The sequence below is a fragment of the Triturus cristatus genome, chromosome 11 (assembly GCF_964204655.1).
Source record: "Triturus cristatus chromosome 11, aTriCri1.1, whole genome shotgun sequence".
Classification (NCBI taxonomy): domain Eukaryota; kingdom Metazoa; phylum Chordata; class Amphibia; order Caudata; family Salamandridae; genus Triturus; species Triturus cristatus.
In genome coordinates this window covers 1,146,806,292-1,146,830,600 of record NC_140594.1, presented here as the reverse complement: position 1 = coordinate 1,146,830,600, position 24,309 = coordinate 1,146,806,292, and the positions used below count along the sequence as shown (strand labels likewise).

Below are 24,309 nucleotides of genomic sequence, written 5' to 3'. Positions count from 1 at the left end.
GCAGATAATGACGCCATTCTTTTTTTTTTTTTTTTTTTTAACATTGATGGTTTCAACAAATTCTTTTTTTTTTTTTTTTTTTTTTTTAAACCGTTTATTGCAATCTCAAGAATATACAAGTATGGGCCTACAACCTTCCGGCCGGCCGCTAGAATGACAGGAGCATATGACATACGTTCAAAAACACTTGGCCTTGCAGAGAAGCAGAATCAGGAGGTATCAACGTCGTGGGCCACATCACTCTGACCCCACAATACGGTTTCATTTTATACAAAACAACACGAAAAATCACACCCGCAAGGCAACCCGCAATCGAAAGTAACAGCACGTGCTCCCCGAATAGGGGACCCCAGCCATCCACAGGAGTCTAAAGAGGGGAAGGGGAACAGATCGAGGACTGGGGGAACTCTGTGCCCGGGGCTGGGGAAAGGAGTCAACTAAGGGGACGGGGTTGGTGAGGCAGCAGGCAGCAGTGGTGGCGCGCAGATACCCCCGCGGTAGGCGTTCCAGGGGCCCCATACTTTCACCCATGCCCCAGGCTTACCCCTCGCCACATACACCACCTTTTCTCGGAACATGCACCAATCCATGTGTTCTTTCCAGGGAGATAGCCGAAGGGACGGACCCCACATTCTCATCAAAATACCGCTGCAAGGATTTAATCAAATCAGCGCGAATGGTGGGGTCGCGCAGGTACCAGGCGTTGATTGGAGCTACCCTGCCCTCCCCCCTCGGGAAGACATCAAAGTGCAACAGGAGCGGGGAGTGATCTGAAATACCCCGCGCCAAATGGCGTACCTCTCCTACCCTCCCCACATAGGCCGCAGGGACAAGGACATAATCAAGCCGAGAGAGGCTACCATGGGCACCCGAGTGGAAAGTGTACTGCAGCTGCGTGGGATGTTTTAAGCGCCAGCAGTCCACCAATCCCAGTGTATCTAGAAAGCCGGACAGCCACGCCTGCGCCCGGGGGAGGTCCCTAGGGGGGCGGCGATCCACGGTCCCAGAAACCACCGCATTGAAGTCCCCCCCAACCACCAGAAGCCCCCCTGGAAGGTCAAGAAGGAGGCGCCCCAGGTCTGCAAAAGTGGTAGACTGTAACCCCGGTGGGACGTACACTGATACAAAGACAACTACTTTGCCCTCCATTCTGCCCACTAAGACAGTGTAGCGTCCCCTCTCATCATGGCGCACCTCGTCTATTTCCAACGGGAGCGAGTTCTTCACCATGATGCCCACCCCCGTGAGCCCGACGTGAAGCCCGAGTGGGCCACCAAACGATAGCCACGCCGATTCATGGCACAAAAGGAATTACCAATACGGTGTGTCTCCTGCAGAAAGACCACATCTGGCGAAGTTCGTTTCAGATACTGCAGGACCACACCTCGCTTGATCCTATCCCCCAGTCCATTAACGTTCCAAGACAATAAAGTCAGGTCTCTACCCCCCATCACGTACAGAAGCCATCATTCGTCCCCCTGAGAGCACCTTAAAAACACCAATACAATAAAGGGTTTGCCTTGCGGTAAAAACAAACAACACCCCACCCCAACCCACCCATCCCAACAAAACTCCCCCCTCCCTGCACCCCTGCATGAGCCCAAACAGCCCCCCCAAAGTGCAGTGTGCCTGTCGCCCCATAAATGATTAAACTAACTAGTCCCCCAGAGGAGGAGGGAGAGCCCCCAGGAGACCCCGTACTACCTCCACAGGAGGGGAACTTACACGAACAGTCAAAAGTGACGATAATGTTGTCCAGAGCGAGGCCTACTATTAGTCCCTCAGTCCTGATCCGGCGAGCCCTCCCCTCCAACCGCGCCCCCCCCACCCCCCCGGCCCCGATCCCCGGGCAAAGAGTCCAACCAGTCCCCGGCCGCTTCGGGACGATCAAAAAAGTGCGTGCGGCCATCCACCTCCACCCGCAACTTAGCTGGAAAAAGCATCGCATACTTGAGGTTCAGGTCCCGTAGACGACGTTTAACTCCGAGAAAGCTCAGTCTCTGCTTCTGGACCGCTGGGGTGAAATCAGGGTAGAAGTTTACGTCCATATTGTCGAGTCTGACCGGTCCTTGTAGCCGAGAAGTCTGCAGGATAGCGTCTCTGTCCCGAAAGTTGAAAATCCGGGCAATGAGAGGCCTCGGAGGGGCTCCGGCCTTAGGTCTTCCTCCGGGAACCCTGTGGGCACGTTCCACCGCAAAGAATTTACTCAGCCCCCGGGGCTGGAGATGGGTGAGAATCAGGTCCTCCACAAACAGGTCCGCCGCCGCCTCCTCACGTCCCTCCGGCACCCCGACAATACGGACATTGTTCCTCCGAGCCCGGCCCTCGGAATCTTCCAGTCGACGATCCATCAGGGCGCTCGCCTGGCCAAGCCGGCGCACCTCCTTTTGGAGGGCCGCTACGTCCGTTGTGAGGCCCGAGGTGGTGTGGGCCAAAGAATCGACCCGGTCATTGGTCTTGGATAAATCGGCCCTCACCAGGCCAACATCCACGTGGACCAAGTCAATCTTCTGCACCAGTGTGTCAAAGCGCTGGTCCACCGAGACCTTCATCTCGGCGATAGCGCCCATGACATCTCGCAGGGTCAGATCCGCGGGCAGAGCAGGAGCATCAGTCGGGCCCTCAGGGGACCTACGCGGCACCTCAGGAGATCCCTTCTGGAGGGTGTAGCGGTCCATGTTGTTGGACTGATGGGCTGCGCCACGGCGGGTCGATTTCACCTTTGCCCGGTCGCCATCTTGCTTTGTGGACATGGTTTCAGTCCCCAAATCGTTCCAATCACCTCGGAAAAGGCCGACAAACCAGTTCACGGGCTCCGGGGGGGGGCAACCACAGGTCCGCAGGACGGATCACAGCCGGCGGGCCGGCAGGGCACCCCAACGAGGCCACACCACCGCACACCGCCCCGCAACCCAACCTCGCCTACACAGCAAGGAGGGTGCAAAAGCGAAAGTGAAAGTGCGGGGTACGCGAGTCGCCCGGCCCTGCCCGCCACTGTTGATCACTTTGTCTCCGGATCGCCCCACAACTCCAATCCGGGGGGCCGGCGTGGAGAAGGCCGCAAACCTCACTTGGTGCTCCCGCCGGTGTCCGAGGTCCAATTTGGAAGCGGAAAACGGGTGACACCTCAGCTCGAGCTCACCAACACAGTCCCCTCATCTAGGACAGGATATTGTCAGGATTTATGTAGGAGGTCACGGAGGTCCTCGGGAGCCTCGCACCTACGCGGCCATCTTGGTTGCGCGCTAGGCTCCTCCAATGACGCCATTCTTGAAAGGCCATTTTGATGGCCAACAGTTCTCGTTCTCCAATGGCATAATTTTGCTCAGCAGGTGACAAGTTCTTAGAAAAATAGGCTACAGGATGGAGGTTACCAGATTGAGCATCTCGTTGGGAGAGCACACCTCCTACAGCGTATTGAGAGGCATCCGCCTCTAAGTAATAAGGTAGTGTCTCGTCCGCATGCCGAATGATTGGAGCCGTTGTGAACAGGGTTTTTAATTGTTTGAAGGCCCTTTCGGCAGCTTCGGTCCGCTCAAAGACAACTCCTTTTTTCAACAACCGGGTTATGGGTGATACAGTGTCTGAGAAATGATTTATGAATCTTTGATAAAAATTAGCGAACCCTAAAAAGGATTGTACTTCTTTGACCGTTTTAGGGCTGGTCCAATTAGTGATAGCAGCCACCTTAGCAGGATCCATATGTATGCCTGCTGAGGAGATGACAAACCCCAAGAATTCCACCTTAGGTACATGAAAAAAGCATTTGTCTAATTTGGCAAACAAGTAATTGTCCTGAAGCACTTGTAAAACAAGCTGTACATGGTTCACATGTTCTTGACTGGTCTGGGAGTAAATAAGGATGTCATCTATGTAAACGATAACAAAAACATCTAAATACTCCCTGAGTACTTCATTGACAAAAAAATTGAAACGCCGCAGGGGCGTTGCAGAGGCCAAAGGGCATCACACAATATTCAAATAATCCAAATTTTGTGCGAAAAGCCGTCTTCCACTCATCCCCCTCTCTGACTCGGATCAAATGATAAGCTCCTCTTAAGTCTAGTTTTGTGAATATCTTTGCTTTTCTCACCTGATCCAAGAGGGTGGAGATGAGTGGAAGAGGGTATTTATTTTTGATGGTTACTTTATTAAGAACCCTGTAGTCCAGGCATGCTCTTAAGCCTCCTTCGCGTTTAGGGATAAAAAAAATAGGAGAAGACACAGGGGAAGTTGAGTGTCTTATAAATCCCTTTTGCAACATCTCTTGAAGATATTCAGATAGATATTTGGTTTCAGGGGCAGTTAAGGCATATACCCGACTGACAGGGAGTTGGGCTCCGGGGATTAAATCGATTCTACAATCATACGATCTATGAGGATGCAAGGCAGTTGCTCTTACCTCATCGAATACGTCTGCAAATTTTGTATACTCCTTAGGTAATGCGGAGGATGCTGGTAGGGACAGAGCACAGCACAACGGAGATTGCCAGTGGGCGGTAGTCTGATAACACCTCGTTAAGCAAAAGGTGGACCTAAGTGTAACTTTCCTAGATGCCCAGTCGATTAGCGGATTGTGCAGTTGCAGCCACGAGACTCCCAAAATAGCGCCAAAATTAGGAGCATCTATTAAATCAAAAGTGACAGATTCTGTATGCCCGTTGTCGCAAGTCATTACTATGGTGGGGGTTTGGTAAGTGAGTAATCCGGAAGAGAGTTCAGTTCCGTCCACTGCTTTCACTGTTTCAGGATGTGATTTTGGAACAAAGTCTATTCCTAAAGATTTGGCTAAAGTGATATCCAGAAAATTACCGGTGGCCCCAGAATCTAGGAGTATTGGCAAGGTTTTCCTAATCTGGGAGGGCAACAGCAAGGTAACAGAGATAGTGAAATGTCTGGGCACCAAGGCCACTGTATTGGCCAAAAAGTGTGAGACTTATATGTTAGCAAGACTTGAACGAGCGATCTCTGAACTGTCCAAGCCTGTTAGTTTTCCGACTGTGCCCTGCTCCACTTCGCGGAGTGAAGGGTTTTCCTACAGTCTTGGGTTTAACTGAGCATTCTCGAGCGTAATGACCGCTCTTCCCACAATACAAGCACAAGTTTAATTTCCTACGTTTCTCTCGTTCCTCTAAAGAAAGCGGACCTCTGACTCCCCCTATCTGCATAGGTTCAATTGGTTCTTTGGTTTCTTTCTTTTCGGTTTTGGCTAGGAACAATCGGGTATACTCTGTTTTTATTTTTTCTCCTTTTCTTTCTGACAACCGATGATCTAATTTAACCACGAGAACCATAAAAGAAGAACAATCTTCAGGAGGGTCTACTATTTGCGATACAATATCTTTTAATTCATCTCTGAGGCCCCTGTAGAACAAAGAGCAAAGAGGTTATTTTTTCTTCTGGCCATTGTGTCTCGGAGACCAATCGGTTAAATGTGGTGATATAGGTTACTAAGTCTTTGGAGCCCTGTTTTAAACCTAACAACTCATTGTCGCTAGCTTGCATGTATGAATGACGCGCAAAGAGACACCTCATCCTTTCTTTAAAACTAGTGAGATCATATAATATGGGGTCATCGTTCTCGACTAGCGGTACTGCCCACAGGGCCGCATTCCCACTAAGGTAAGAAATAATGAACGCGATCTTGGCTGCGCCATCTGGAAATGCGGCGGCTCTACGCAAAAACTGGAGGTGGCATTGATTTATAAATACCCCATATTTAGAGCTGTCCCCAGAGAATCTTTCGGGCATGGCCAACAGGGTTTGAGGAGGTGTTACTACAGTTACATTAACTGCTGTGGACCCTGAACTCATACTAGCAGAGAAGGAAGTAGAAGGGGGCTGGAAGTGTGCAGGCTGAATGTAGCTCCTCTTGTATTTGGGGTTAGGGTCATGTGTTTTTTCATCTATGGGTCTTTGAGACTTGAGGTTCTCTATTTCCGCAACCAGCCGCTGATTCTCCCCTCTCAATACGGCAAGGTCTGCTTGTAAAGCAGTCATTGCGGAGACAAATTCACTGATAGAGGATGGAGGGGCAGCCATCGCACCCTCCATAAGGGCATCATAAGAGGCGCCCTTATCCATGTTTGCTCAGGGGATAATTTAGTCGTGGGCTTGGCTTTCTGGTGAGGCCTTAGGCGACAAGAACAGAGGATGCCGAAATCCACAGGAGCGAAGCCAGTGGCTTTCCTCTACCCCAAGATAGCACCCCCTTAGGGCAATTAATATTCCCAAAAGGCGGGGACTATCCCGAAGGAGAGAAGAGCCCTCGAAGAGCCACCAGGGAGCGTCAGGAGTGGAATGGCAGGGGAATCTGGTAATGTCTGGCAATAGTATAAACCTGTAGTAATGACAGAAGGGGGAGAGAAACAGATTAGTACATCCCCCCTGTTTGGCATATAAACAATGTTCGTTTCCTTTTCTCTCTATGGCTGTTTAGACCTTGTGTACTCCCCCAAAAACCTACACGAAGATCAGCAGGAGCGGTGAGATCTCAAAGAGATTTCCCAACAGGAGTTTTGCAGAATGTTAATGTTCCTACCAGATTGCCCAAGAGTCTCCGTTAGAAATCAAAATTCCCCAAGAAGTCGGAGAACAGCGTTCTCAAAAGAATGGTAGTGCTCCAAGGTAACAAGTAAGGAAAGAATTAAATGGCAGCTTTGTACTCACAGATCCAAGTTCGCACTCGGCAGAAAGTTAAAAACCACTTAAAGTCTCTGCATGCGAGCTTGCTGTGACAATCCGATGATTCTCGGAAGCGGAAGCTCTCCGCATTCGGTTAAAGGAACTGCGACCTCGGCAAGACGAAATCCGTTGTGGTAGATCTGTGCGGAAAATGCGAGGAACCGGTGCAGTCTATCTGGAAAAAGCCGCAAACGTTTGTCCTCCTTAGGCAGTTTCAATAAAGTAAAAAAAATGGTATCGAACTAGTAGCTTCTTCCCGCTACGGATTTAAAGGCGCCGCGAACCTTTGATTGGAGTTTCATTACTCCTCGGGACTTCGTGGCTCTTTAGAAGTTCGAGGCTCTTTAGAAATGGCAACAAAGTATCCTCAAGCTGTAGAATCAATGACGGTCTTGTAGCAGAAGCGAGACTCCACACCTTCAGATTCAGGAGAGTAGATAGAGTAGAGTTCCTCGAGGTTACCAGCGTTTTCCAACAAACGGGGACAGAATCAGGGTGCTTCCAGCTTGTCTCAGTTCGAGAAACGGGCGGGGCTTCAACAGGAATTTAAAGCCAAACACCTGAGACGGGTTGCGGAGGGCTTTTGAACAGGAGGTCAGGTGTTCTTCCTCGTTGCATTCTGGGAGGGTACACAAGGATTCCCTATGGTGGTGCATTATGGGATTTGTAGTGAGAACCTAGGCTACAAATGTGCGAGAACAATTCCCAGCGTTAACAATTTCCCTGTTTCTGCCTGGTAGCCATTTGCCTCAGAAAAACACCTATTTTGTGTGTGACATGCTCTCAGCAACTTGTCTGAAAACTGTCCTTCACATCCCCATTGAATCTTGCACAACCCTCTGCTCCTTGTGGTCGAGCCAATTCCAAGAAGCCTGCCTGTGTGCCTTCCCCCAGTTGTCCCAGAGACTCAGCCACATCCTGTCCATTGTTGGTGACTCAGCCTGTCACACCAGCTGCCCTGTGACCACCCCCAACTGAAAGAGGAAGCACGAGGTTAGGGCCTGAAACCACACCAACTAATAGAGGAAGCACAAGGCTGTACACTGTGAACACACATTTCTGTGGTTCTGCCAATTCCCAGAACCAGCAAGATAGTTCCTGATTTACACAAGATGGTTCCTGTTCTTGACTCTAAGCCAGAGATAAACCCCCAAATGAGTAAGAGAACACATTTCCACACATCACATGCCCTCTCACGAGACACAAGACACGCCCCTACCTTGACACATCTGTTGGAAATTACTGTTTGTCACTTCCCTTTTTCTTGTCACTTCTCTTTTCTTCTTTTTCCTATTGACTGAAAACTGTATAAATATTCTGATGTGTAAATAAAACTGCAGACCACTCCTGTACCCGCTTGGTGCTGGAGCTCTCCCCTTAACTCGAGTTACTGGACCCTTTTTTTTACTCGAACACCACGGACTCCTCTATTTGCTTTGACTGAAATTATGATAATTAAGTATAGAAATTCTGAGATGAGGTAATATTGAATTAATTTACCACATTAATTGGCGCCCGAGCAGGGACATTCCCTTTTCCCCACGCGCCGGCGATATTGGACCCGGTACTGTCCCCTCCTGACCTTTGACAGACTTAAAAGTGCACAACGCGGGGAATTCCCGCTAACTCCCTCGAGGCAAAGAGGAGGACCAACTGCGGCCCGGCATCCACACAAGGCAGTGAGGAAAATTGCGGAACGTCCTGAACCAGAGCCCAACCTGTGAAGAGACGAATCCGAGTGTTATGCGAGTCCCACCTTAGAAGCTACGCGCTTTTTTAAGATCTTCAAGAGGCCTTCCAGTTATTTTTTTTTCTGTGAGTACTGCTGAAAAGTATAAAGACGGACTCACCACTTTGTGGGTGCGGTAAAGATACAGGTTTTTGTTGGTTTCTCACTTATTTTGTGAGGACTACTAAACTAGTATAAAAGACGGACTCACCACTTTCGTGAGAACGGCAAAGATATATGTTCTGTTTGTTTTTCTTTTTCTCTCAATTCTAAATCTTTGAAAAATCTTGCCATCATGCCTATTGTCTCGAAAATACGTAAGATAGCAACCAAAAGGAGTATTCTTGAGAAGGAAATTCCCCTTCCTCTTTGGGATACTCCAGGACACTTCATGTATGCAAAACATGGTGTCGGCGCAATTATTTATTGTGATTTATGGGTGGATTATACTAAAGACCTAGAACACAGATATAGATGGCCTGAAAATGGTACTTTTGACATGGAATGTATTATAAAATTAGAGGAACAGTTGTGGAAGAAAAAGGGAGTCCGCCAGTCACAAAGTGACTCGGTGGAATTATGGAGAAAAGAAGCCCATAGGAGGCAACAGAAGGAATTGCATAAGTTGAAAAGGGTAAGAGAATGTCAGAGCAGGCCAATAAAGAACAGTTACAAGAAATAGGGAAAGAAGTAGTTAGTGAAAGGAATAAAAGGGAACAAACAGCCATTTCTACTGGTTTTTATCCTGTATTGCCATCTGCACCTGAAAACCTTAACATTGCACCACCTAAGACACAACCTACCGCCCCATCACTAGAGGATACTTTCACCAATTTCCTCTTAGATACTCCACCTCCATATGAGGTTCCAGTAATTCAACACCCTCTGCCTCCGCCACCCTTTTTACAACATAACACACTACCTCTCACTCCAGAAGGGGGTGCCGTAGGTCCAGACCCAGGTAAAACAATTCCCGACTGCCCCTATGACCCGACTCCGAGCAACACAGGGGAGGCGGGCCGAATAAGTAAAATACTTCATGACTCCTGGGAAGAAATAAGACATCTACCAGCAATTGACACGTTTCTTCAAGCGGCCTCTGAGTTTCTTCGTACTAGAGAGAACTCATGAGCCATTAACGCTATGACTACAAGAAGATCACACCCTGTAAAAATGCACATGTATAGGTTCCTCCTTTGCTGTTTCATAAAACACATACAAGCAGAGGAAAGAAATGTACCAGTTTCACTTTTTGACTTATTAGATTCCGCATCCGACCACACTATTCTAGAACTTATAAATGATGCACTAGACAGGTTCACCCGTAATGTGACCCGTATTCTGCAAAACTTGCAAACAAATGACGAGAATAAGAAACTTGAGGAGGAAATTACTGAATCTACTGAAAAAGTAATACCCGTTCGTTCTTCCGCCCCTAATTCACGAACACCCCCGCCTACATTACTCCAAGGTCACTCTGAACGGTCATCTCCAGATGAGTTATTTGAAAAAACATCCAATGCATTAGACTACTGGTTAGACCAGGAACCTCCGCTTACACCGGAGGAGGAAGAAATAGCCAGAACTGCGACCCTATGGGTCTCTCAATATAAGATATATGACAATGATCTCATAGCCCAACTTTTTCTAGCATTACCACGCTCACATCAAAGATTAGCAAGTCTCTGCATGGTACAACATCTCATCACACTCAATGACACTCATTTTAAACATGATCCAAGACTCGAAGATTTTCTGTCTGACGGCGCTGATAACATGTTCCTCCACAATAGTTCAGTTTTTCTCAACACACTTATAGATTTTAGACAGAAATACCAGAAAACGACTGAATATAAATCTTTCAATAATACTTGTGGACCAATTAATAGACTTCCTCAAATACGCCAGTTCCCCATGAGAGAGGTCCACCCCAGAGCTGACACGAATGGCGCGCTACAACGCGTTTTTATTTATGTACCCTTGACAAAACTTGAGTTACTAAGGATAAAAGAGATGGTTCCCTCCCACTCAAAGGATCCTGCTGGATTCTTTAAAGAATTTGGAGATGTATTAATGATGGGAACATATACTCTTTCTGATATCACAGCAATTCTGAAATTATTGTTGCCATCGGGTATATATAGCAAACTAAGAGAGAAAGATTGGGAAGTAGCAGGTAAACACATTAGATGGACCGAACTTCAGAATGTCGAAAATACTAGAGTAGCAGGTCAAGGTATAGGAGACAGACTAAAAGCACTTCCTGGCACTATTTTAAAGGTGCTACCACAGTTACTGACAGTGAAAAAGGAGGACTGGGATACCATTTCCTCCTGCAAACAGAAACATGGTGAAGACATAGGAGATTATTACACCAGACTTGAAAAATGTTTTGCGGTAAATAGTGGCCTTACGCCGACAAGCGAAGCTTACCCGCATCTGTTTGTTTCCAAATTAGTAGACAACGCCTTGCCAGCTATTAAGGAAAGAGTACTAAAAGTAGAAAGTACCTGGCAAGCACATACACCACCACAGGTGTTAAAAATGCTACAATACCACCAAAATCGCATTAGGGATGAAGAAGAAAATGATAAGAAACGCATGAAAGACACCAAGATGAAAGCGTTAGTAGCCCAAACTGCACCCCAGCGCCAACAGACGCCAGGTAGCCAGACAAACGTGAAGAGCACTTGTAATTATTGCAAAAAGATGGGACACTTCGTTAAAGACTGCCCTGTCTTAAAGCACAATTTGGCTACTGGTAAGACACAGCCTCGTCCATATCAGCCAAAACAGAATGTTTCCCAAGACAGTTCAACACCTTCAGTTCCACCGACAACACAAATGGTCCAAATGAAAATTATAGACAGAGACTACACTGAATACTACCCAGATTTTTCATGATGTTGCCCAGGGAGAGAAGATGACAAACTGCCCCTAATCCCCATCCCAGTAGATCAGAAAGGCCCATTTATAGAGGTCCGACTTCTTGGGGAGGATAGCAAGTTTCTACTAGACACTGGGGCCAGTAAAACAACAATAAGCCATCAAGAGGTCCCAGAGGCTCCTCTTTCGGGTTCAAAAAGTATTTCTCTGGGTTTCTACGGACAACCTGTGACAAACGCCACATCAAAACCACTGCCCTTGCAGGTTGGTCCCCTCACGACAACTACAGATCTTATATTGACAAAATCATGTCCAGAAAATTTGCTTGGTATAAAAACATTGAAAGAATTAGGAGCTGTTATTGTTTGCTCACCTAAAGATGTCAGATTATTTCTATGAGATTTTAAGGGCCACTACCCAAGTAGAGAATTAGACGAGCGTTTGAAAGATTTGCCACACACCCTTTGGGCCACTGATTCCACCACAGTAGGATGTATGGAAATAACACCTCACAAGGTTACACTGAAAGAGGGAGCCCAACTACCACGTATAAGACAATACAAAATTCCACCTCAAGCTGAACAAGCATTAATGTTAATTATTCAGGACCTATTACAGTCAGGTGTGATTAAAGAAACAACTTCGACCATTTGCAATTCCCCTGTTTTACCAGTTCATAAAAAAGTGGAACCAGGAACCCCACCTGTCTACAGACTAGTGGTGGATTTGAGAGAGCTCAATAAATGTGTCATTCCACAACACCCTGTGGTCCCAGACATCTCCACTTTACTCACAGCCATATATGCAGAAGCAACGCATTTTTCTGTCATTGACTTAAAAAAACGCATTCTTCAGTATACCCATCCACCCAGACAGTCAATACCTTTTCGGCTTCTCCTTACAAGGACGAAGTTTCCAATTCACAAGAGCTCCTCAAGGTTTCACCGAAAGTCCAAGTGTATATAGCCAAGCGCTGAAAAGACAATTGGACACTATTCAAATGCCCACGGATACAGCCATACTACAATATGTTGATGATATCCTCATTACGGCCAGATCTGACGCAGCATGTGCTGAAGCATCACTACTAGTACTAGAATTCCTAGCTGCAAATGGCCATAAAGTTTCCCCTGGTAAGCTCCAATTTTGTTTACAGCAAGTGGCATACTTAGGGCACTTGCTGTCAAAGGAGGGTAGGCAGCTTACACAGGAACGCATCCAGCTCATACAACAAATACCACAACCAACAACACAGAAACAAGTTCGAGCTTTTGTTGGTCTCACCTCATATTGTAGACAGTGGATCCCACAATTTGCACTCATTTCTAAACCATTAGTGCAGCTGACAACACTCGAAGCTGGCGCTACTCCACAATTACCCTGGACAGATGAACACACGCAAGCTTTTCAGTCTCTTAAAAAGGCTATCAGGCACATGCATCAACCACAAAACCGGTCGCAAACGGGCAGATTCTCAGAATCTGCCCCTTTGCAACCGGTATTTTTGCATTTGGGATGCATCATCCCAAATGCAAAAATCGCAATTTAAGGAATCTCAAAATAGCGATTCCTTAAATAGCTATTGCATTTAAGGAATCCCAAATTGAGATTCCTTAAATGCAATGCATTAAAGTTTAAAAAATAGCGATTTCGCTAATAGCGGGAGCAAATTACCATGAAGCTGGACTTCATGGTAATTTGCTAAAACTTAGAAAAATGCACTTATTTGCATTTTTCTAAGTTTCATGTTGCGCACACACATGCCCTTAGAGCATGTGTGTATGCAACATGTGTGCAGAGTTCGAATACATGGGTGCAATAGGGTGTCATTTTGACACCCTTGCACCCTAGAAATTGCGGGAGCAATTTGCGAGTACCTACTGGTACTCGCAAATTTCTCCCGCAATCTCCAATGCATTCCTATGGGCCTGGAGGCCCATAGGAATGAATGGGAAGCCATTCATTAATTGCGACTCGTAATTTGTGAGTCTCAATTAATGAATGTTAAGGAATCGCTATTTTAATAGCGATTCCTACATGCATAGGCTTTTGCGAGTCCTTAATTGCGATTCCTTAATATTCGCAATTAAGGACTCGCAAAAGCTTTTCTTGATGCATGTGCCTGTATGTGTCAAGCCCCAGTGTTAGCAACACCTGATTACACCAAAGATTTTACCTTGTTTGTAACAGAAAACTCAGGTACAGCACTATCAGTCCTAACCCAACTTCAAGCAGACAGACATAGACCATGTGGTTATTTTTCAAGTACATTAGATCCAGTAGCACAAGCATTACCTGCATGTCTAAAATCAGTAGCAGCTACTGCACAAGCTATTAGACAAAGCGATGCTATTGTATTGGGACATCATCTGATAGTCCAGGTCCCACACGCTGTAGAACTTCTGCTAAACAGAACGCAAACACAGCATCTGACAATAGCCAGACTCACCGGATATGAGATGACGCTTTTTCAGCCATATATTGAGATTAGACGATGCGACATTTTAAACCCAGCAACAATGTTGCCACGGACCTCTCCTATTGAACAACTTCACGATTGTATTGACATAATTGATTTAGTGACCAAACCCAGACCAGATTTACAAGATACTCCCCTTTCTAAGGCAGAAATGACACTTTTTGTTGATGGTTCTTGCATGAGACTCCCCACTGGAGAACTAGCAGCAGCCTATGCCGTCACAAATGGTACAAACACCTTAGAAGCACACAAGATAGAGATACTGTCGGCACAAGCAGCCGAACTCATAGCACTAACACGAGCATGTCACTTAGCAAAAGGAAAATCAGTTAACATTTACACTGATTCACAGTACGCTTTCGGGGTTGTACACAACTTCGGCACATTGTGGAAAGAGAGAGGATTCCTCACATCACACGGGTCTAAAATACAGCATGCTACACTCATCACTGCCCTCTTAGAGGCCAGTCAGTTACCAGTGAAAGTTGCAGTATTAAAGTGTAAAGCGCACACAAAAGGAACTGATGAAATACCAAAAGGAAATGATTCCGCAGACACTGCAGCCAAATTAGCAGCAAACACAGAATTGAATATACTACACCGCCAATACGCAATACGAGACCCCTTTTCTGACTTCCAGGATGTCCAAAGTCACACCACACCACAGGAACTGCTAGAATGGAAGGAAAAAGGAGGGGTCCTTACAGATCATGGTTGGATGACACCTGAAAGAGCAGTATAGTTTCTGCCGGATGCTATGGTACAGGTTATAATAAACACCATACATGGACCAGCGCATCTGGGAGAAAAAGCAATGTTAGACAGCATACAGAACATATGGCACAACAAACATTTGAGAGCTGCAGCCAAACAAAAAGTTAAAACGTGCATGATTTGTAATCAGTTCAACCCAGGTAAAGGCACAAAGGTGGAGCAGGGTGGATTCCAACCCCCTGACCATCCATTTGAAGTTCTCCAAATGGACAATATCCAGATGGAGAGATGTAGAGGTCACAAGTATGTGCTAGTTGTAGTATGTGCTCTGACCAGATGGACAGAAGCCTATCTCATCCCAGATTACACTGCAACGACAACTGCTAAGCAACTAGTAAGAGAATATTTCCCGAGATATGGGTTGCCCCGCGTCATCTACTCAGACAACGGCCAGCCCTTCTCCTCTGAACTCATGAAGCAAGTGTCTCTTCTGTTAGGGTACACTTGGAAATTTCACTGCGTAAGACATCCTCAAGCAGCAGGTCTAGTAGAGAGACACAACCAGACTTTGAAGACAAAATTGGCCAAGATATGTACAGACAAAGGCGTGGACTGGATGGTAGCCTTACCGGTTGCCCTCTTCTACATGCGTATGGTAGCACATTCCAGAACTGGTCTATCTCCGTATGAGGTGGTCTTTGGCAGACCACCAAATATGTGGGGTACGCCAATGCCTAAAAGAATTACTGATGTAGACAGCAGAATATTGACTGATTACCTGGCTTCCTTGATGTCTGCACTCCAATCTTGTCGTTCACAGGTCGCTGCAGCCTTCCCTGACAAAACCGCCCCTGGAGAACACACCATCTGACCCGGCGACTGGGTGATGATAAGAAACTTCGACAGGACCAGTCCTCTTCACCCCAGGTGGAAGACTCCGAAGCTCGCGCTCCTAACCACGTGGACGGCGGTGAAGGTCGAAGGCAGGAAGGGCTGGCTACACGCGAGCCACTGCCGGAAATATTTTGGACAAAGAGACACTGTTGCCGGCGACGCTGCCAACCCTAGTGACATTGTAACAGAACAATCTTTTGTGCCTTTGGAACTGACCCCACAACAAGAATATAAATCAAAGTTGAGGTCTGCCATCCGGACTCTGGCTAATTAAGTCCACTGGGCACAGGTCCAGTGGTGAAGCGGTTGGAGCATGGGGATGGATTTAAACACCTTGACTATGTGGGAAAAAGATAGAATGAAACGCAGAAACACGAACTTTAAGAAATTGCGTAGTGGTTCTATCATATGTTTAATGATATTGTTTTTCTTCATAACCATTATGACGTGTCTTGGTTGGATCCTCCACACTGTTTTTCCTCCAACACCACACACCTCTCATGCACCCAACAGCACTCAGGAACACACATATCATGACCTACCCCCTCATGAACAAGCCCATAGTCTAGCCTTGCAAAACAATACCTTTATACAGAGGTTACACTACACTCATCAGGCCAGCAATAGCACAAATTGCTGGATATGTGGCCGCCTCCCACCTCATCAGAAAAAGGGAGGGATGCCTCTTTTCCCCTTTCCATTTTCCTATAATGGGACTTGTGAAGCCTGGTTCGCCCTAATAACAGCTGACAATACCACCCCCACCTCCTGCCCTGACGGAAATAATTCATGCAAGAATGGGTGGCCTTGGGGGATCTTAAACAAGGTACTTAATGCTGCCTGTTACCCAAATAAGGATGGAAGTCCTCAGGCGACAGGAACAGTCCTAGAAAGTGAAGAATACAAGCAAGGGAACATGACCATGTCCTACAAGATGTTAAATACCAAACCTAAAAAGAATGCTGGTCCCCCTTCAATCTCGGTCTCACCAGTAAAAGGACACCTGTGCATCCAGAAAAATGGCTCTGTTCCATTAGGACACAGTGACTGTCATACCACTATAAGTTTTGAAGACAGAGGAAAGTCCTCATTTCAAGCATCTCGCCATACTCATTTTGTCTGTGGCCAAACGGCCTATGTGCAGCTGCCCTTGAACTGGGGGGGAACTTGTTATATAGCATTCCTGTTACCCCCTGTCTTTGTGGCCCCATCCACTTACCACCGAGACCTCCTAGTGCCCCATGTCAGACATAAAAGAACGATCGATACCTCCTTGGTTGACCAAACAGAAACCTCATGGGAACAGTATACAGATTTTAACAAAGGGTTCTTCTTCTTTGTTGGCCCTGTACAGAACAGCAAGCTTATACGCAGGTTGACAAGGACCTTAGAGGCTATTGTAAACCAGACGGCGCCTGCCCTGGGGAGCTTAACCCAGGAGCAGTCCGCCATACGATTGGTTACTCTCCAAAATCGCCTTGTCCTTGACATCATCCTGGCTGACAGAGGCGGAGCCTGTAAAATTATAGGCTCTAGCTGCTGTATATTTATTCCTGATAATTCCCCATCTGTATACACGGCCATAACAAAATTACACAAGATAGCCGTAAGTTTACATCAAGAACCTGGCACCTGGACGTGGTCTGATTGGTTCTGGAAGATAATATCGTCCTGGGGATGGCAACTGCTATCAGCAGCAGGTATACTATTCCTGATAATAACTGGATGCTGCCTTTGCATCCAATGTGGTCCTGCCCAGTGCGGTCTATGCGCTGCAAACTGCATTCCTAAACCACTTGTCCAGCAGAGAGAAAGGGAAAGAATTATGCTACAAGAATGTATAGATGATCTCATGCAAATTGAGATATAATATAGGTACACTCTGGGGCAAGGAGGGAATGTGGAAATAAAATTGACAATTGTGCCCCATCATTTCCCTGTTTCTGCCTGGTAGCTATTTGCCTCAGACAAATACCCATTTTGTGTGTGACATGCTCTCAGCAACTTGTCTGAAAACTGTCCTTCACATCCCCATTGAATCTTGCACAACCCTCTGCTCCTTGTGGTCAAGCCAATTCCAAGAAGCCTGCCTGTGTGCCTTCCCCCAGTTGTGCCAGAGACTCAGCCAAATCCTGTCCATTGTTGGTGACTCAGCCTGTCACACCAGCTGCCCAGTGACCACCCCCAACTGAAAGAGGAAGCACGAGGTTAGGCCCTGAAACCACACCAACTAATAGAGGAAGCACAAGGCTGTACACTGTGAACACACATTTCTGTGGTTCTGCCAATTCCCAGAACCAGCAAGATAGTTCCTGTTTTACACAAGATGGTTCCTGTTCTTGACTCTAAGCCAGAGATAAACCCCCGAATGAGTAAGGGCCTTCAACTGAAAGAGAACACATTTCCACACATCACATGCCCTCTCACGAGACACAAGACACGCCCCTACCTTGACACATCTGTTGGAAATTACTGCTTGTCACTTCCCTTTTTCTTGTCACTTTTCCTTTCTTCTTTTTCCTATTGACTGAAAACTGTATAAATATTCTGATGTGTGAATAAAACTGCAAACCACTCCTGTAGCCGCTTGGTGCTGGAGCTCTCCCCTTAACTCGAGTTACTGGACCCTTTTTTTACTCGAACACCACGGACTCCTCTCTTTGCTTTGACTGAAATTATGATTATTAAGTATAGAAATTCTGAGATGAGGTAATATTGAATTAATTTACCACAGGAACTGGGTTCTAGTTTTGGCAATGACGCTGAACATCCCGTGATTCTGGGCAAATCACTTAATCTCCCCGTGTCTAACAAAAATGAATGTGTCCTCATGTAATGCAACTGGTTCTATGTAAAGCACTCTGATACCCGATTTGGGTCAAGTTTGCTTTATATTAAATTAAGTTAAAAAAAATGAACTTATCCAGAATTTTTGTGTAGCACAAATCACTGTGCTCATGCACAAACACAAGTCCTGAAACACAACGCTGAACACTAATGTAAAAAATTAGGTTGCTAGTTGACCCGGGTGGGAACCCTGGTCAAGCAACAGCCACAATCCCTTGCAGGTTGATTCCCTAAAAGTCACAAAATTAACATGTACTTAACCCTAGGTAGCTTGGCACACAAGCAGCCAGGCTTAACTTAAAGACAATGTGTAAAGTTTTTATGCAGCACACAGGCAGTAATAAATTGAAAACTCAGCACAAGAAAAATCCCTAACCAAGGTCGGAAAGTAGATTACATTTTAATAAATTATTTGAAACCAAAATGACAAAAATCCAATAAGTAATACCGGAGACATGAATTTTTAAAGTGTTAAGTGAAAATAGCTCCAAAAAGCACTAAGTGCCAACAATGGACATATTGTTGCGCTGGACCGGGACTAAGTCAAACGTTCAGGCTGACTATGATGTAGCGTGGGCCAGGTTGGACTAAGTTTGAGCCCACTAAGCTAAAGTACCTTAGTTCAGGTTGTATCGTCATCGACAGAGAGGCTGCGGAACACAAAAGGGGAAATGCGCTGGTGTCCATCCAAGAATCAGCAGCAATGTGCTGGTCAGGGTCCGATGCGATGCAGAGTTTCTGCTTCAACGTAGATGCTGTTGTTGAGGAAGATACGTGGACTTTGCTTGAAGAGCGTTGCGCAGTGGTGGTTCTGATGGTAGACAGGAGGCTCTGCACAATGCATATGCAGTGATGCATTGGTTCAGATCCATGCAAATAGGGTCAATGTGCTGGGTCCAATCTGCGCAGTGGTGAAGATGTATTGATGCTGATGATGCAGTTGCAGTGATGTGCCGTTCCCATCTCCGCAGCGGGGATAAACTGTTGAGCTAGCACCTGAGGCCAACTTCCAAGGGTCCAGGACTGGGGTGGCATCTCTTGGCCGGGTAGATTCACAGTTAGCAGAGTATAGGTGCAGAAGCAGGATAGCTGGAAGTCTGTTATGGTCCAGAGACATAAGAGGAGTCATTCTAGGTTCTAGGGGTCAAGTGATGCAGGTCCAATCCTTTTTACCCAAGACCAGATGGGCAGCAGTTCAGCACGCCAAAGAAAGCAGCTCTGCCAGAGCTTCAGTCCAGCAGAGTCCCAGTCCTACAGCAGCACAGCAGTCCTTCTTGCTGGCAGATAATCCACAGGCCCAGAAGGGTACTGAAGTGGTAGGGTCTGAGTTCCAATTCTTATCCTCAGATCCACCCCCTCGGCCTGGGATGACTCCTGGTGGCTGACTGCACTAGGAACACCCCCAACACCCACCGACCATGAACGCAACCTAGGGGTCATCCTCGACTCTACCCTCTCCATGACGAAGCAGGTCAACGCCATCTCCTCCTCCTGCTTCAACACCCTCCGCATGCTTCGCAGGATCTTCAAGATGATCCCCACCGAAACGAGAAGTACGGTCACCCAGGCCCTCGTCAGCAGTAGACTGGACTAGGGAAACGCACTCTACGCAGGAGCCCCGGCCAAACTGCTGAAACGACTCCAATGCATCCAGAACGCCTCCACACGCCTGATCCTCGACATCCCTTGCCACAGCCACATCACATCCCACCTGAGAGACCTGCACTGGCTCCCTGTCAACAAGAGGATCACCTTCAAGCTCCTCACCCACGCACACAAGGCACTCCACAACACCGGACCAGCATACCTCAACAGCCGGCTCAGCCTCTACATCCCCACCCCCGAGCACCGCTCTGCAGACCGCACCCTCGCCACTGTCCCCCGCATCCGAAGAGTGACCGCCGGCGGCAGATCATTCTCCCACCTCGCCGCTAAGACATGGAACACCCTCCCCATCTGCCTACGGTAGATCGAACACCTTCTGACCTTCAGGAGACTTCTCAAGACCTGGCTCTTCGAACAGAAGCAGCTACCCCCCCAGCGCCTTGAGACCCTTACGGGTATGTAGTGTGCTTTACAAATGTGATTGATTTATTGATTGATTATACCAAGTAGGGGAAACTTCAACGAAGGGCCTTTGAAGTGCACAGAAGTCCTCTCTCCCTGCTCTGGCTCCAGACTCACTAGAGGGGGCTATGCAGGCCTTTTTCAGGGGATAGGACACAGCCTATTTGCTGTGTGATCCAGTACCCAGCACCTCCTTTTCCATCGTCCCAGGACGACCCATCAAGTCACAGCTAAGCTCCCATTGTGTGTCTGTCTAGAGGGAATACACAAAGTCTAGCTGTCACCCTCCCCAGATGTGTAAAAGAGAAAGGATACAGGCACACATGGATAAGAGCAGGAAAGTGTCAGCTTTCTAAAAAGTGGCATTTCCAAAATTGTAATGCTAGATTTGACTTTGCCATTTACGAGGATATAGCATCACAATTCCAAGGGTGCTGAACATTACAGATCTACCTCCTAATTAGAAATTGCAGCTTATTAAATGTGTTAAGGAGTCCCCAGTGTTATCCTATGGGAGGGGTAGGCCTCACAGTTCTGAAAAACAAATTAGGGAGTTTTTCACTATTAGTATATTTAATATTTAAAAGTACATTTCCTACCTTTTAATTACACAGCACCCTGCCCAGGGGCCTAACTTAGGGATGCCTTGTATGTAATAAATGGGGAATTTAAAGCTTGCAAGGAATTTTAAATCCCAAATCAACATGGTAATATGACACTGCCTTCAGCCGGGACAAGTTTTAGAGAGCTACTTGGGTAGGTGGCAAAAGAAGTGCAGCTGGAGCCCACTTGTAACATTTGATTTATAGGCCCTGGGTATGTGTTATACCACTCTACAAGGGACTTATATGTAAACTAACTATTCCAGTTAGGTATATTCTAATCAAACTATGTAACTGAGCACAAGCACATTAGCATTGCTTAGCAGTGGTAAAGTCCTAAGGTCAACAAAATGAATTCAACAGGGGGTGTAGTGACCCCAGGGGAAAGTAGCCCGTTGGCTACAACCCCTCACTCTCCTTAACTACCCTAAACTGAGTATTCTGGGGACCCCCAGATACCAGAACTTGCAACTTTGATGGACACAAAAGAAGGAGAGGACAAAGAAGAAAGCTGTCCCGAGGTGCGTGACTGACTTGGAGCCAACCCTGCCAGCTGCCTCCTGCACCCATCCGTCGTGGAGCAACCGACTTGTCCTGCCACTGGAGGGCTGCCAGTGCTTCAGCAATCGCCAGAGGCACTCCCTTGGAGTCAAGGAGCTATTCCTCTGCAGCCACAGGCACCGAAGACGCTAAGTTCGGTACACTTACATCCTGCTCATCAGGACTACCGAAGCAGTGTGAACCAGGAAGAGGTATCCATGCTCTCACAGGTCAGATCCATCCTCCCTCCAAGTGTGATGCCGCCAGGAGTGACCGGAGCTACACAACACCAATACCTGGGTATTGGACTCCTTACAGCAGCCATGGCTTGATGTGTCCAGTCTAGAAACCAATGCAGAGGAAGACCTATAAGCATGTTGAGGGACTTCAGAGACAGTGAGAACTACACCGCGAGTAGCCCCACTGTCCTGTGTGTCACTTTTCTGGAGAACAAAGACAAAGAAGTGGGTCTTTGTCAGCCGACACCTGACGCCTCAAAGTACCTCTGCACCCGCGCTCCACATCTTGACTCCTAGGGAGGTGATGGTGCCAACGGAGTCCCCAAACCCACAGGAGCTAAGCCCACTCTTGTGTTTCCCAGACTGGACCTCCAGTCACCCCCTGCAGCCTCTTTCTGCAGGCCCCGTCCATTGCAAGTTACTCTAGCACCAAATCCGAGCCCAAAAGACACTCTGTAGCGAGCCCCAAAGCCTGAGGAGTAGTGGGCCAACAGTCCACAGACCTCCGAGAATGCAATCGCTTGTGCCGATGACTCAAAAGATGAGTGGAAGAACTGCAAAACCCCAGAAGCATGCACCAACTACAGGTTCGCCACTCCAACACACCACCAACTCATCAGATCTTCGAAGAGGAACTTCATACAGGACAGAATCTTCTCCAATTCCCGCAGCTCCAAGGACCTCTTCAACATCATACAAGAATTCATGAGACCCCCAGTGAAACCACTGACGTCTCTCCCAGAACCTCTGCAACAAACTCAGCTCCTTCTTCCACCTCAAGATCAGGACTCTCTATGACAACTTTGATGAACAGAACCAAGGCACCGACCCAACACCTCCCACCAGCAACCCCACCCAACCGACTATCCTCGCCTAGACCTTAGTCACCACAGTAGACACCTCAAAGGCCATGAGGAGCATACACTCCGGAGCACTCACTAACCCCTACCCACCACACATCTTCCAGAGGGCAACCTCCGTCATCGCACCAGAACTACGACGGACCATCAACTACACCCTCGAAACAAGCACGTTACCCGATATTGGTAAATGCGCAGAAGTCAAACCCCTCCTCAAAAAGCCCTCAGCAGACCCAATGGACCTGAAGACCTACAGGCCGATCTAACTTCTCCCCTGTGCCGCTAAAGTCACCCAGAAGATCATCAACATCCAGCTAGCAAACTTCATAGAATCCAACGACATCCTCAACACATCTCAATCCAGCTTCTGCAGCAACCACAGCACAGAGACCGCCTACTAGCCGCCATGGATGACATCCGAGCACTCCTCGACCAAGGCTACACTCCATGATGCCGGCATACAGGCAACTGCCCTAGACTGGATCCGCTCCTTCCTCGCCGGCCAAACTCAAAGAATCAGACTCACGCCCTTTCTCTCCGAACCTACAGAGATCAGATGCGAAATACCCCAAGGATCCTCCCTCAACCCCACACTCTTTAACATCTTAATGGCCCCCTTTGCTACCATCGTCAGAAATCACGAACTCAACATAGTATCCTACGCCGATGACACCCAGATCCTCCTCTCCCTTACCAAGGAACCCAACATCACCAGGCACAACTTCCAGGAAGGAAAGAAGGACGTCACAACCTGGCTGAGCAGCAGCTGGCTGAAGCTCAACCCAGAGAAAACGGAAATCCTCATCCTCGAAACCACCCCCTCCGAGTGGGACAACACCTCGTGGTCCCCGCCCTAGGCAACCCTCCCACTCCCACCTACCATGCCCACTACCTCGGTATCATACTCGACTCCTCCCTCTACATGAACTGACAGATCATCGTTGCATCCTCCACATGATTCAACACCCTCTGCATACTCTGCAAGACCTTCAAATGCATCCCACCCAAATCCAGAAAGACAGTCACCCACACACTCATCACCAGCAGGCTGAACAATGGAAATGCCTTCCATGGCACGACCAACATGTCTCTACTCCAAAAACATCCAAAACACCGCAGCCAGACTCGTCAGCATCCCAGGACATGACCACATCATCAAGCACCTAGGAGACCTCCACTGGCTCCCCGTCGCATCCACAGAGCCAGAATGGAGTCAGATCTTTTTCCTAAATAGCGGCAAAGACCTGGAACTAACTCCCCCTCAGCATCAGACGAAGCCCCACACAGCAAGCATTCAGGAAGAGCCTCAAGACCTGGCTTTTCGGATGACCGGAGCTGCCGGAATCCCCCTCAGTGCCATGAGACCCTCACGGGTGAGTAGTGCTCTCTATAAATCCCTGATTGATTGATTGATTGATTGATTGAATGATTGAACAGTGTACCTACATGCCCCAGCATCTCAAGGGTCGAGACACCCTCTGGGTTCCCCCTGACTGTTCCTCCAGTCCCAGTTTGCAGCCTCTTTCTGAATAAACCATTCTCCCTTAAAGTGAATGGGACACTGTAATAAAGCAGGATCCCATCCTCCTCGCCAGTGTAATAAAGCAGGTAGTAGTACAAAGTGAAGGTTAACAGCAGAGGATCTTTCTTTGAAGATAACATCTACAGGAAGAAACGTCCTATCCACGCTGCGCAAGCAGCAACTGACATGTAGGAGTTCTATAACCGCTTCACAGCATCAACACTAGAATAAGGAATCTTGGCACAC

General features: G+C 47.5%; 1 protein-coding gene across 1 annotated transcript; it reads left to right on the top strand.

Annotated features, from left to right (window-relative positions):
- Positions 1-15,699: 15,699 nt before the first annotated feature.
- On the top strand, positions 15,700-22,942 carry LOC146788608 (endogenous retrovirus group V member 1 Env polyprotein-like). The gene is made up of 2 exons (XM_085633179.1): positions 15,700-17,086; positions 22,830-22,942. The coding sequence occupies exons 1-2, from the start codon at positions 15,700-15,702 to the stop codon at positions 22,940-22,942; spliced, it is 1,500 nt and encodes a 499-aa protein (XP_085489305.1).
- The last annotated feature ends 1,367 nt before the right edge of the window (positions 22,943-24,309 follow it).

Bases quoted from the DNA above. Each gene is read 5' to 3' on its own strand.
- LOC146788608 (XM_085633179.1), top strand. From the start codon at position 15,700: ATGGGGATGGATTTAAACACCTTGACTATGTGGGAAAAAGATAGAATG. The intron at 17,087-22,829 runs GTATACTATTCC...GTGCCGCTAAAG, and splicing joins GCAACTGCTATCAGCAGCAG to TCACCCAGAAGATCATCAAC.